Source organism: Lissotriton vulgaris, chromosome 2_1 (genome assembly GCF_964263255.1).
Source record: "Lissotriton vulgaris chromosome 2_1, aLisVul1.2, whole genome shotgun sequence".
In the NCBI taxonomy this organism is placed as follows: domain Eukaryota; kingdom Metazoa; phylum Chordata; class Amphibia; order Caudata; family Salamandridae; genus Lissotriton; species Lissotriton vulgaris.
The window spans coordinates 420,915,403-420,930,789 of NC_141687.1; the positions used below are offsets into that span (position 1 = coordinate 420,915,403).

The 15,387-nt window shown below is 46.5% G+C and overlaps 1 protein-coding gene across 2 annotated transcripts in view; it reads left to right on the forward strand.

Annotated features, from left to right (window-relative positions):
- MDH1B (malate dehydrogenase 1B) overlaps positions 1-15,387 on the forward strand; it is a 293,136-nt gene that overhangs the window by 173,607 nt on the left and 104,142 nt on the right. For both annotated transcript variants that reach the window (XM_086955317.1, XM_086955316.1), the window contains exon 7: positions 6,718-6,872. In XM_086955317.1, coding sequence (XP_086811443.1) covers positions 6,718-6,872 — 155 coding nt within the window. The remainder of the gene's footprint in view (positions 1-6,717; positions 6,873-15,387) is intronic.

Sequence of the window (15,387 nt, forward strand, 5' to 3'; positions counted from 1 at the left end):
CAAACTGTCCCTTCCTAGTTTTGCATATGCAGTTTTAATTATTTGGGGAAGTTCTTGTGGTTGGTCTATAAGACTGACCTCTCTTAGGTGTTGGCGGATCGCCACTGAAGCTGCTTCCCCTTTAATGTTAGCTAGTATTATTGTTGATACCTGGTCATAATTACCTAGAAATTTCATACCTAAGGTCAGAACTTGTTCTGTATCTGTCGTAAGACATCTGGAATTACCGCTAAGGAAGGAATACCATGAGTTCTGGTATATATGGCAGCAAAGACTGTACCCCAATTGTTGCAGTCCTCTAACTGTGGTGTTATCCCTATGGGCAAACAGAGTGTTAGCATTACATACTTTCAAATGGTGTGGTATTTAGAAATACTGCTTCTTACTGGGTGATTTTCTGAGCTACCCAGAAAGGAATCCGTTCACGTTTCTTGGGCAGTCTACCCATTACTGTGTGTGTGTTTTGTGGAGTGATTTTAGTAGCAGTGCTCTGTGTAGGAGCTGTATCAATTGTAGCTACTGTGGGCTGGACACCTAGTGTCCTCATGACGAGTTGCGACATGGCTCTGTCAGAGTTTTACCAACTCTTTGTGTTGTAAGAGCAGTGCATCTTGTTTCATTATATCAATGTCAGAATGTGGTGTGTAGGGTTAATGTTGGTCATGTAGCTCCTGGTCTACCTAGTGGACCAAGCCTGGTTTTATTTATTTGTTGTAGGGCGCCATTAAACCAGAAATTGTGGTCCTGGTCAGTGAGCGGAATCTTAATCTCCGCCAATGGAGTGTAGACCGCTGGAACTTTTTCATGTATGTAAGAATTAAAAGTCTGAGTTGTTGCATTCACTGCTGGGAATGTAACCCAAGAATAGAACACATCTGTTTGATAATCTCCGTGTGCCTCTATTAATATTACTGTACCTCCTTGGTGTGTTAAACCATGTCTGAGGGGTTTTTGTGTGATTGTATGCCTGATTTCTGATGGATTCCTCACCTTTTGAATACCCCCTGCGCCAGCATTCTGCTGGAAATTCTTTCCTAGCTCTCCCCACGCCGATGAGGACGTCACAATGGGCCGGCTCCGCACGCGGCATCGCGTGACGTCACCGGAGCCACAAAAGGACCTCGTTGACGTGATGACGTCAGTCCCTTTTTTCCGCGCCGTCAACGCCAACGGATTTTCTGGGCTCTCCATTTTCATAGAGAGAAAATTTTGTATCCTTGTTTCTGTTTCTTTTGGAAATAGCTACTTCGAAGAAAACAGGTTTTAAAACGTGTAGGGAATGTGACGGGCACATGTCCATTACGGACCCGCACAAAGATTGCCTTTGGTGCCTTTCCTCGGACCACGATGTCGAGGAGTGCAGAAGCTGTAGGAAAATGAATCCGAAAGCGATCAAGGACCGGGAGGCCAAGTTATTTATGGCCAAAGCTAAAAAGGAGAAGAGAGGAAGGAAAAGGGCGAAGTCTTCGTCTTCGCACACGTCGAGGTCGAAAAAACATAAGAGGTCCAAGAAGAGACACGCTTCACGACATCGCTCTTTGAAGTCAAGAGCACCGATGTCAAAGACGAGGTTGCGGTCGAAGTCGAGGTCAGTGACTCCAGTTGAGCGATCTCGAAGAAAGCATTATATTTCTCCTTCGCTTTCTCCTAATGTGACGCCGGTATCCTCTCCGAAGCCGGTGGCGTCTACAGTTTCTGATGTCTCTTCTCATCATGATGATTCTCCGGCTCCAGCGACTTCTTCGACTCCGGGTGAGTCCTCTCCAGTCCATGAGACTTCCCCCGTGCGGGCGCCGACCCCGGCTCCGCAAGCTCCAGTTCAGCCTCAGGTGACACCCCAGGTGCAAGATCTTTAGGCCTCCAGGTGCAGTCTAGAGGCTATGGCTATAAATGATATCGAGGATTTGGGAGATCTGCTTCCTTACGTGGACGACAGCAGTCCCAGCAGAGTCAACAACAGCAAAATCTTTTGTACAAGTCTTACATGGGAAGAAATAAAAGAGGCTTCAGAGGAGCAAATCGCCAGCCATCTTCTTCGTCCTCCTCTACCTCCCATCCCACCACTGTTGATACAACAGGAAAGCAGCTCTAGATTCCCCATCTTGGAACATGTTGGCCCGGTTGGAGGTCTGGTGTCCCACTTTCTACAAGATTGGAGACTGATCACTTCCGATCTTTGGGTCTTGAATCTTGTAGAGAATGGGTACGCCCTCCCTTTCTTGGAGTTTCCTCCTCCCTACCCTCCTCGCCAGGGTGGGTGCTCAGACGACCACTTGCTGCTTTTACAGCAAAAGCTTTTGCTTCAAAAAGGTGCAATAGAGGTGGTTCCAGAGCAGGAAAGGGGTCAGGGTCAAGTATTTTTTGATTCTCAAAAAGGATGGTTGTTTGAGACCAATCTTGGACCTCAGAATTTTGAACCTTTACCTCAGGCAGGAGAAGTTGAAAATGTTGTCCTTGGCTCAGGTTCTTCTTGCGTTGCAACAGGAAGACTGGATGGTGTCCATCGATCTGCAGGATGCGTACTTTCATCTTCCCATCCTGAAGTTGCATCTGAAGTATCTCCGGTTCACGGTAGGATCGCAACACTACCAGTTTGCGGTTCTCCCGTTCGGACTTACTTCAGCACCTCAAGTCTTTACAAAGGTGATGGCAGTGGTAGCGGCTCATCTCAGAAGGTTAGTGGTACCTGTTTCCCCCTACCTGGACGACTGGCTACTCAAAGCGGAGACTCTAGAGTTGGTGTCGCGCCATTTGCAAGTAACAACTCAGCTGTTGTTCAGATTGGGTTTCTCGATAAATATACCCAAATCTCACCTGGTGCCATCTCAGCGCAGCCTGTTCATAGGGGCAATACTGGACACGTCTGTATGTCAAGCTTACCCGCCTCCACAGAGGAGTCTCGACATACAAGAAATGATTCCTTTGTTTCATGATGGAGCGGTTGTTACAATCCTGAAGGTTCTTCGCCTGCTCAGTCTGTTCGTTTCCTTCATTCTGTTGGTCAACCATGCACGCTGGCATTTGAGGGCACTCCAGTGGTGCCTCCGCAGGCAGTGGTATCAGAGCAACGGAGATCTCGGGGAGAAGATCAAAATCTCCAGAGAAGCTGCAGCGGCACTGTCTTGGTGGAGTGTGCAGGGCAACCTGTCTCAAGGAAAGCCCTTTCAGCCTCCTCCACCGGTGGCCACGGTTATCACGGATGACTCCACTCTAGGGTGGGGTGCTCATCCTGGGGATCTGGAGATCCCCCAGAAGAGAGGTTGCTTCACATCAACCTGTTGGAACTGCGGGCGATACGTTTGGCGCTCAAGGCCTTTCTCCCTTCCCTTACCTTTGTGGTCGGTCGGTTCAGGTTCTGACGGACAACACCACAGCGATGTGGTACATCAACAAACAGGGAGAAGTAGGGCCGTTCCGTCTCTGCCAAGAGGCGTTGCGACTTTGGTCCTGGGCTCAGGGTCAACGGATTTGTGTGTTTCCAAATGTCAGAAGGTGACATGTTTTATTTGATTCATGTTTAAGTATAAAGATGAGAAATGCTTTATGCTAGCTTTTTCTTTTTGCCTTAATTATGCAATTGTGATTTTGCATTTGTGCAAGTATATATTTGATATGTTATGGATATATTTGAAAATGTGTCGGTCCGCCCGTCTGCCTTGGTGGCATGGAAAAAATGGGTGGAACTGACGTCATCACGCCGACGAGGTCCTTTTGTGGCTTCGGTGACGTCTCGTGATGCGGAGCCAGCCCATTGTGAAGTCCTCATCGGTGTGGGGAAAGCTAGGAAAGAATTTTCCGCAGAATGCTGGTGCAAGGGGTATTCAAAACGTGAGGAAAGAACCTTGTTCTTTGGGTGCAAAATGTATTGCATTTGCCTTCTCTTCGTTGTTTGAGACCTGTGTCCTAGTGACAGGAGCAGCTTCCTCGACAGACATTGTTTTCTGAAAACAAAATGTCCTAAAAGGTTTTAAGATAAGGTTTTAAAAAGGCACACTTGTTCGGGAACTTTTTCCTTCAAGCTTGATTAACCAACAGCCAATACATAGGAAGTTTGCCTACTCAGCTGTGGCAGAATTTTGTGCCTACCCACTCCAGGCGTCTCTGGCGTTTTGTGAGTAGGGTCTCTGAGAATAAGCATGACTGAACTACTCAGATTCTACTGTTAAATAAGTGCCACATTCACGTTGGGCGCCAGGTAGTGTTGTTCCTATTTCCCATATCGGTTCTGCGCATTGGAATTACATACATGATAGGCCTGGCATAGGACTGAGGTCAGTATGACCCTATCATGTATGTTAAACTTAATTACTGTGTACCAGCTAGCTCAGAGGCCACTAGAAACTTTTTGAAGACAAGAAGGGACTAGCTTCTGGAAAGCACATAACATAAAACCCTGATCCCTCAGGATCGTGGAAACAATATACTACTTTTCATTCAGTCACTCATCTCAGAGGAGTACATAGAAGAAACCATTGGGTGTGTTTACAATAAAATATATTGCACAGTTATTCTAGTACTGGTTATATGTGCTGCGACAACTGTTGGACAGTAGCAGAGAAAATATGGCCAGCAGTGCAGTTAAATAAAAAGGTATTGTATAGTTCTATCATTTTGCAATAGTAATAAACACATACATGAAATATAAAATGCATTAATATAAAGCCTACACCCCTATGATGTTTAACTAGATGTACCTAAGTGTGTAGGTCTTAGAGAACCAAGAATCACCCTAGGTTTTAGTCTCTCCCCATTACCTTAGTGGGACTTCATCTTGATCTCGAGCTGAACCCTCCAGGATGGGCGGACGGACTTCTGCCAGCTGGTGCTGTGGCATGACGCAGGTTGCAGCGTCTCAGGTCACACTGTTGGCATGAAAGTCTCGGTCTCCACTGGTTTACTTGGGCAAAGGGAGGTATATTTATACCAGATAGGTGCCTTGGAATGTTAGTATTGACATAAAGTCGGTCAGAGGAAGACGTTAGGAATGAACCCTTAGGGAATATTGGTTCATGCATATTTAATGAGTTCTTGGAGAAATCAATAATCTTATGCTAGGGAAAATCCCAAGAGCTTAAGGGTCTATTTCTAAGAATTTGTTGTGACGTAGGTTAGTCACTGTTGGACATGGAGGTGACGTATTCAGATGGACCGTCTTCTGCGTCCACAGCACACGTCAGATAAGGGACAGCCTCTGTTACTCGTTATTGTGAAGGGAGGGCTAATGTAGGTGAAAGGGCCTTAAGTGGGTGAAATGGCCTGCCTGCCTTTGTGGCACCAAGGATTTGTGCCTCTGAAACGGCGCACCTATGTTAGGGCCTCAATCTGACACATAACAGTTTGCCCCTTTCCTACATGCCTTGTCTGCTGTCCAGAACTGTAAACAGAGATAATGTTTCCTTAATAGCGGGCAAGGAGTGGTGGCTCCTCGATATGGCGGGGTAGCGTCGCCCCACTGCTTTTAAGCAGTGCCAAGTATAAACATGAAATTATAATAACTTCGAGTTTTTATCATTTTATGCTTCATATCCTGCTGCTTTGCGGGCAGGCAGGTGGGCAGTGCTGCTCTGCTCTCGTAGCTTTGGGAGGAGGGGTTTGCCCATGCCTAACTGCGCAATGACTGTTTGGTTGGCCCTCTCGCCTAAACCAGTCATGAACTCTTTCCCCGTTCTCCATGCAGGCTGCATTACAGCGTGCATGGAGATCATACCCACCCCTCCAGCCCCAGTCACGGTGCTCAGACCAATCACAATGATTTGCTTAGGGGAGGGAGCCTGGCTTCCTGTTCCTAAAGTCAGGAACAGAAGAGCAGGAGCAGAGACGCAGGACCCGTATTCAAGGTACGTTTATTTAGTATTTTTTACTCCCACCCCCGTGCGACTCCCTCCCACGACCCCCCCTGAGATCCTCCGTGCTCTCCCTCTTCACAACCCCACGCGTCTGCCCCCCTCTTCACCCCCCACCCACGAGCCATGTCGGCCGCCACTGCGGGTCAGACACATATTGTTTTAAGGTGCTGGAAAAGAGTTAGAGCAGCTTTATGTTCGGGTTGAACAGATCTTTGGGTGCAGAGGAATCAATGCATCAAAGGTAGGTGGTGGTGTGGTGCACACAGTCTGTGTGACGCTAGTGTGCAGCTACTTCGTCTGTTTGTGTTGCAAAGAGAACATATTTAGTAGCCTCGACATAACCAGCCACAAAACAATAATCATACAGATGTAATTGACCCCCAGGTCATGTTATGCACTTTCATGGAATGTCAGGGTTCTCCTGATGTCATTTCCAGTGCTGTCAGTGGGGCTGGTGATTACATTAGGCATCTAACAGATCCCCAATATATGTTTTTCATTAAAGATATACCCTATCCTTAAACTCTATGTTAAAAAAAAGACATGCACTCTTCAAGTAACAAATGCTAATAATGTCACATCTTCACCTTCAAATACATAGATAAATATCAATGAGTATAAGAAACAACCATAATATTAACGTGTATTGCAAAACCCAACTACCATAAATCATAACGCCATGTTTCCTTATTGTGACTGCATCACTTCTCCCAAGATGTTAAATATGGTACTACATCAAATGTGCTACATTTGTAAGGGCTTGCTTTCTTTTAATTTATTTAACGTGATTGTCATTCAAATATGTGCTGAAATTATCACAAAGCAATGCATGTGTTTATATTTATTTTGATGTGACCACTTTTCTTGGCAGTAAGTGGCTGCAGAATGAACTTCTCCCTCAGTGGACATCTCGGAAAGAGCACCGGAGAGGCATGACAGCTGCCTACACCACCGCCACCGTCTTGCGCTACTGGTACCATGGGTCTCCTGCTGGGGAGATCGTTTCCTTAGGGGTGATCAGTGAAGGTATTGTTGGTCACTGTATTAAGTCATGTAACCGTTTATATACTATTCCTCTTAATGTGTTTAGGTTCTCTCTGCTGGTTTGATGTAAGCCGTTCCAGCGTTTATTCGCCAGTCTGCGTTTTATAAAGGACCGAAGATTGACTCCACCACTTTCGTTTTTAAGAAACATATTTTTCAGAATATCGTCTTACATAGATTAATATTCCGTAGATCACTTCCACATGGATATATGACTTTAGCACACAAAATATTTTACCACGCATCCTTTATCTTGCATGCCGTTACCACGAATAGTAAGTATAATTAAGGTAAGTAAAACCTATATATACATATATATATTGACTGAATAAACATAGGTTACAGGAACGTTATAGTTGGTTCAGATTTTATACACACAAAACCCTAGACATTCAGCAGTTATAGTTATCTCAAGTAACTATAACTCATGCCCTAAGGTAACTATAACTCATGCCCCGCCATGCAGTTTGCTCATCAATAATTTTACTGAAAATGTTGCAGTGATAATATCAATAATATTGTTGAAGATGGCATGAGTAATGCAATATGTGGGGTAATTAGCAGTGCATGGCAAGAGCACGAGTTATAGTTACCTTAGGGCACGGGGTCTCTAGATATGCATAAATCTTGTTCCTTTAATAACTCCAACACTGGTAGACACATCGCCACTCACCGTGGCACTGACCGATCCAGCGGGTCAGCAGGCCCCGCACCACAACGCCACTTCCTCATACAAGGACACCGAAAGAGAACTCCGAAACGCTGCTGGGGGGACTACAACCCCCAGCATCCTTAGCGCTGTCAAAATGCCCTAAATTGGAGACGTCGGCCCACTCCTAAAGCGCACAGCCACTCACCGTTGCACCGGCAGGTCCTGTGGGTCAGCGGGTCCAGCACATCAATGCCACGACCTCATACAGGGACACTAGAGGAAATCCCGGAAACACTGCTGGGGGGACCAAAACCCCCAGCATCCTTAGCACTGCCAAAACGCACTTTATTGAAGACGCCCGTCGTAGCCCGGAGGAGGCTGGGCTGGGCCCCCCTTCAGACAACTGGCCTCTGGGACTTGCCGCACTCGCTGCCACAAGGTACTGTGCCTTTATTTTATTTTGAGGACAACCCACCATTGATCTGGTGATATAATGGTCAAATATAAGGGCCTCAGTGACTAACCTGGGAGAAGAACTGTGGGGACACTGGATGCTTTCTTAACAAGGGCAGAGTCTGTACTTACGCACGAGATACAGATAGCACAACAGCAGCTTTTGCTGGGGTCTCTGATTTCTCAGAAGCGCTCTACCCTTGATAGTATTCCTATGGATGGTGACAACTTAAGCACGTCCCTAAATTTGCCCACAGTCCCTCTGCCAACCGCACTTGAAGCCTCCTCTCCCTCCCAGTGGAAGTAGCAACGGGCACCAACATTGTCACCAAGGTCCAGATGGACAAATCCCAGGCTGTAATTAAAAGTGAGCCACCGGTTAAAAGGAGGAAAACTGGAGGACCCCAAAAAACTAAAATTCTCTAAATCCGTTTGAGCGGGCAAGAACAGAGGGACTGGAGAAACTGGGTCTGGACAAATCGACTCTGAGAGTACTACACCAACTTTGACTTCAACATTGGCCCTCGGATTGCCTGTTGATACATGGAAAAGATTGGAGTCTCTGGTTACCGCGCTCCTGGAACCACTCTTAACCAAACTAATACAAATTGAAGAGAGACTTCAAAAAAACATTGAGCGCGCAGTCATAACTAATTCCTCCTCTACCCTCTCTTAAGGGCCTGGCCGGGGTTTTGTCACAATGACAGACCCAGGGCCAGGGGTGGGGGAGGGGGCATCTCATGATTCCACCAACATAGAGAAATACCTCATGCCATCCAAGTATTAATATAGATGTCTCTGGCTCCATCTCTCAATAACTTCCCCACCCACCTCTTGACTCCGCATCAACCTGCTAGAAAAGTCCCGACTAGCTCAGTGACTAATTTAAGGGTAAACTTAATAGAGGATAGAGAAAACAATGACATAACAAAGCAACACTGACCAACCGTGGGGACCAATGTGGGTCTATCGGTTAGTCCTTATCAACTGCTTCACCTCCCTCCAGCATCCTCTCCTCTTGTACTAGTTCTGGGAAATGTCCAGACTCTTAAGGAGAGACAGCTTGAAACCAGGGTCCAAAAGTTGGACAAATCCTTACACTGGCTATCCCGCTACACACTTCTCATGGACAAAGGGTGTGCCCCACTGGCCATAGAAATCATTATGGCTAGAAGGGTACCCTGGTTGGGCTCAGACAGGAAAACATCAGACGGTGACTGTGTAGTAATAAATGTGAACAATCATTATGTATCGAGATTCATTTTAGATCAACTGCACAGACACCCCAGAGGGGTATACAGATTGTGGGACACCCGCTAGATCACTTTTACAGACTCCCTCCATTCCCTCCTCTAAGACCCTAGAGCAAATTCAATAGGCAAATTATCGATACCTATATCCAAGTGTAATAGGGATGTTGTAGGGGTAGGAGTCCCCGTTACAAACAGATTTGCGGTACTCTCTGATTTAGATCATTGAGACTGACTACCTTCTTTCACAAGTCAGGTGCGTGCTGAAGAGAACTCTGTACCCTCTACTCTCCCAGTGACTTCTAAACCAAATGAGATCAAACAAGAACAAAATAGCCCTTTCAGAATTACCTCTTGGAATGTGGCAGGTATCAGGAGTAAACTGGGTAACGTGCACTGGCAAAAACTATGGCAGGATAATGACACTGCCTGCTTTCAGGAAACATGGGCCACGGAACCTGTTTTTGTTAATGGCTATCAGTCATTTCAGACAAAGGCAACCCCAACAGCAGAAGGAAGACCTATGGGGGAGTCTTTTAATGTTAATTCCAAATACATTGATACCAAAAATAAAGAAGTTTGATAGCAGAAGCCCTTTCTTTCACCTCCTAACTCCTTGAGTTTCCCAAGGAAGGCCCCTGGGTTTTGATAAATTATTACAATAACAATTTTGGTCCAAAAATGCACTCAGTTGTAGATGAGGTAAATACGTCAATCGATGAAAGTAAAAAAAAGAGATGGCGCACTAACCATAATTTGGATGGAATTATTTTTTTAATCACCCATTTGGCACAATCAAGATAATCTCTGCGGCCTGGTAGAATTGGTGGGAAATCCTGCTTTTCACTTCTCTCAAAGTAATTATGGAAACAGTCTTAATACTGCTCTGTTTACCAGGAATATGGCTATAGTTAGCATTTGGAATAGCCTGGAGGATTCTCCCTCTAAAACTTTCTGCCGTGAAGCTCAGAATCCACTATTGATTTTATAATGGTTCCCAACTCTATTGAGGGTAGTTTTAAACACCCAGTTGCCCAATTTACTAGCTTTAGCGATAACGCTATTTTAACCGGTTAATTAACTCTGAATGCTAGGGAGAAGGTGACATACCAGAATGTTGATCTCCATATATTTGCCAGGAAAAACAGCTACCAAGTAAAATGAGCCCAAATTGACAAGCCCAAATTCATCCCCGAAATAATAAAAGCCAATCAGACGACTATTGGTAAATGTCTAGATCTAAGATCAGTTCCAATAGCCTTAGTCTCCTCCGTGAAGATTCTATTAGAATACATAAAGGGGCACATACCCGCTGTTAGAACTGGGATCTCTAGTTATCAATGCTATACACCTTTGACCCTTGCTCTAAGTCAGGACAAGGGGATTACACTCCTAGATAACCCCTGCTCACCCCCTTGGTAGCTTGGCACGCGCAGACAGGCTTATCTCAGAGGCAGTGTGATAAGCATTTGGGAATATACACAGTGATACAGTGAAAACACTACAGATGGACACCACACAGGTTTTATAAAAATAAGTATTCTTTATATAGTCTTAACACAAGACCACAAAAATCCACAATACTGTCATTAAAGTTGACTTAAAGATGATAAAAGTGGCTTAGTTCAAGTTGGTGATAAATGCTACCCAGTTCTCAACAAAGTACCTGGATGCGTCACGCAAAACAAACAAAAGGCTCGCAGAGTGGGAGATGTGTCGGTGCCGTGATTCGGGGGAGATGATGCATCGCGCCTCAATGCTTGAGTAGAGTGGCGGATGTGTCTTGATCCTTACCGGTGCAGAGGTGATGCGTAGAATCCCGTTCTGCGGCCTGGTTGAGATGGGCAAGATGGCGCCTATTAGATTTGGGGATCTCTAGTTGGCACAGGTAGGTACTTGTGACAAATATGGACCCTCTCCTCTAGTCAGGATAAGGGGATTACACTCCTAAAATAACCCCTGTTCACCCTCTAGGTTGCGTGGCGCGAGCAGTCAAGGCTTATTTCAGAGGCGTTGTAAGTTAAGGAATTGTGACCACATACAGTTACCCAGTGACAACACTACAAATGGACACCACACAGGTTTTATATCAAAAATAAGTAAACTTTATATAGAGTTACCACAAGACCATAAACGACAAAAATACATAATATGATTACTTTAAGATGGTAGATTTAAGCTTCATTCAGTTCAGTTATTAGATTCGACACTGTGAGTCCATGTACCTTAAGTTGCGTTGCGCTTCCACGACAAGCAATGTCGCAGCAATGGGAAATGCGGCAAAGTTCAGATACAAAGAAATAAAGACATGAAGATCTTCCAGATGCGGCACGCTTCTCGGGATGCGAGAAGTTCTCAGTTCGATGCATGGCCTGCAGTGGCGACACCCTTACGATTCGATGACAACAGCTCCAGTGGCGACACTCTTCTCCCACGATGCGTGCCGCTTCCGCTCTTGGTCGATGCGGTGCAATGTGACAGTTCCAGCGGCGACACCCTCCTTCAGAGTTGCGACGGCAGGCACTGTGATGGCGACACGCTCCAACCTCGTTGCGAGATTCTTCTCCTGATGCCGTGCACTGCGACAACTACAGCGGCGACACCCTCCTTCGGAGTTGGGACGGCAGCGATGGCGACACGCTTGCTCTTCGTTGCGGCACACTTCTCTCCGATGCCGTGCAGTGCGACAGTTCCAGCGGCGACACCCTCCTTCGGAGTTGTTACGGCAGGCACAGCGACTGCGACACGCTTCTTCTCGTTGAGTCGCGCTTCCAGCTCCTTGCGACACGCAGTTCCTCAGAAGGCCCAAAACAGCAGCAGGCACTTCCACAAGAACTCTGGGGAGCTGGGGGTGAAGTCTGTTGTCCCTGAGACTTCAGCATGAGGCAAGCTCTTTTCCAAGCCCTTGGAGATCCTTCACAATTTGAAAGCAGAGTACACAAAGTTCCTTTCTCCTTCCTTTGGCAGTAAGGCAACCACTGCAGGCCAATCTCCCAAGCTGCACTTCAGCTTGGGAATAGTCTCTCCTCAGTTTCTTCAGGTTCCTCTCCTCAGTAAAGGTTTCTTCTTGTAGTCCAAAGTGATCTAATTTCATGGGAACAGGGTCCCAATATTTATACCCCAAAATCCTTTGTTCTCTGAGGGAAGAGGCCCTTTGCCCAGTCCAAACCAGTTCTGAAGCACTCTGTTTGCCAGACTTCTCCTTTCCTTTCACAGTGCAGGGCAGGCACATCAGACGCCCCACAGGAGGTGGAGCCAGCATTGTGGAAGGCAAGTACAGTCGTGGAGCACTTTGTTTACAGGACTTCTTCTCTTCTTTCAGTGTGCAGGGCAGAGACAACAGCCGCTCCCCAGGGGGTGGAGCCAGCATCATGGAAGGCAGGCACAGCCCTATTCAAGGTTCAGGTGCACCTCCTCCCTCCCATCTAGATGCAGATCTCTCTATTTAGCACTGGGTGACTCAGCCTGTCTCCTGGAATTCCCCAGCCCTGTCACTCACAAAACCAGACATAGGAATACACAACATAGCAGAGGCAGGTTTGAATGGTTAGACAAGCAAATACCTACTTTCTAAAAGTGGTATTTGCAAACACAGAATATTAAAATAAGCTTTACTAAAAGATGTATTTTATTATTCTGAGTTCAGGCATACTAAACTCGAATTTCTACCATGTTCTCTGAGACAGTTAGGATTATAAAATGTAATAACTCTAACAGCCCATTCTGGCCTATGGAGAACAGGTAGCCTTGCAATAGTGAAAAACGAAAATGGCTGTAATTCACTATTAGGGCATGCCACACACATCAGGGCGTGGTCTACCTTATACTTACAATGCACCCTGCTCATGGGCCTACCATAGGCGACTGATATGAAGAAACGGGAAGGTTCAGGGGCTGGCAAGTGGGTGCACTTGCCCAGTCAGCATGACAGTACCAGTCTGCACGCAGGCTCGGCAATGGCAGACCTTAGACACATTTTACAAGGCTGCTTCTGTGGGTGGCACAACCAGTGCTGCAAGCCCACCAGCAGCATTTGGATTTACACGCCCTGGGCACACTCAGTGCACTAGACTAGGGTCTGACAAGTAAACCAAATAGCCAAACATGGAACCACTGATTAATACATCAATTTACAATAGGGAGCACTTGCACTGTGGCACTGGATAGCAGTGGCACAGTGCCCAAAGCATCTAACACCAGCAAAAATACATGAGGCAACAGCAAAAAATGGAAGGGAGACCCACGTCAATGGTGCCAGGTCTAACAGCGCCTCGATGCGATGCAACACTCCGGGCGCCCTTGATGCGACGACGATGCGTTCACGCCCTGGCAGCCTTGCGACAACTCTGTACTTTAGAGCCGTGACAGGCCCTGCGACACACTCCTCCAGCAATGCGATGGCGACCCTCTCAATGCCGTCACGCTTCTCCAGTGATGCGACAGCAGACAGCTTTGACGAAGACAATCTTTCTGGGAGATGCAGCGGTGGCACACTTCTCCGGCGATGCGACGACTACAGCTGCGGCAGCGTCACGCTTCTTCTCATTGCGTCGCGCTTCCAGCTCCCAGCGACACGCAGGCTTTTGTAGACACTATTCCCTGCAAGGAAACTCTGAGGGGAGCTGGAGGTGAAGTCTGCTGTCCCTGGGACTTCAGCAGGAGGCAAGCACAAGTTCAAGCCCTTAGAGCAATGTTCAGCAAGATGATGAAAGTTCTTTTAAAGTTCCTTCCCCTTTTCTTGGCAATGAAGCAACCACTGCAGGCCAACCCAGCTAACAGCACACTGGCAGAGGGGCAGTCCAAAACTCCTGTAGCTTCCTTGGTTCTTCTCCTTGGCAAAAGGTTTGTCTTGTTCCCAGAAGTGATCTAAAGTTCTTGGGTCTGCGTCCCAATATTTATACCCCAAAATCCTTTGCTCTTTGCAGGCAGAGAGGCCTCTGCCTAGTCCAAACCAGTTCTGGAGCACTCTGTTTACATGACTCCTTCTTTCCTTTCACAGTGATGGGCAGAAACATCAGATGGCCCGCAGGAGGTGGAGCCAGCATTGTGGAGGGAAGTCCAGCCCTATACAGGTCCCAGGTGCAACTCCTCCCTCCCATCTAGATGCAGATCTCTCTATTCACTACTGGGCTGCCTCAGCCTGTCTCCTGGAATCCCCCAGCCCTGTCACTCAAAGTCCAGACAAGAAATTCACAACCTAGCAGAGGCACGCTTGGACAGTTAGACAAGAAAATACCTACTTTCTAAAAGTGGTATTTTCAAACACAGAATGTTAAAACCAACTTTACTAAAAGATGCTTTTTATCATTCTGAGTTCAGGCATACTAAATCCGAATTTCCACCATGTTCCCTGAGCCAGTTAGAATTATAAGATGTAACAATCTAACTGCCCATTCTGGCCTATGGAGAACAGATCGCCTTGCAATAGTGAAAAACGAACATGGCTGTAATTCACTATTAGGACATGCTAAACACACCGGGGCATGTCCTACCTCATACTTACAATGCACCGTGCCCTTGGGCCTACCATAGGGGTGTCTGATATGAGGAAAAGGGAAGCAATGGCAGGCCTGACACACACTTTACAAGATGCACCTGTGGGTGGCACACCCAGTGCTGCAAGCCCACCAGCAGCATTTGATTTACAAGTCCTGGGCACACATAGTGCACTGTACTAGAATCTGACAAGTAAATCAAATAACCCAATCCTGGAGTCACTAATCAGTACATCAACTTAACATAGGGAGCACTTGCACTGTGGCACTGAATAGCAGTAAGGAAGGGGTTAGAGGCATGCAACATAGGGAAAGCCCCAAGCCCGGACCAGGTTCCAATAGATTTCTTTAAGGACAACTGCGACGTGTGGGCTCCACTACTAACCATTGTTTTTAATAGTATAGCCATACTAGGTCCCCTTCCTGCCTGGAAAACAAGTATAATTGTCCCAAGGGTGATAAGGGATGCCTAAAAAATTACAGGTCAATATCACTTTTAGAGACTACAGCGAAACCTATGGGCCGATTACTTTTATCTAGGCTAGAAGCTTGGGCACTAGACAATGAATTACTGATGCAATCTCAGTATGGGTTTCAATAGGGAAAAGGCACTGTAGATCAGTGTTCAAACCTTTCACTAATCATGG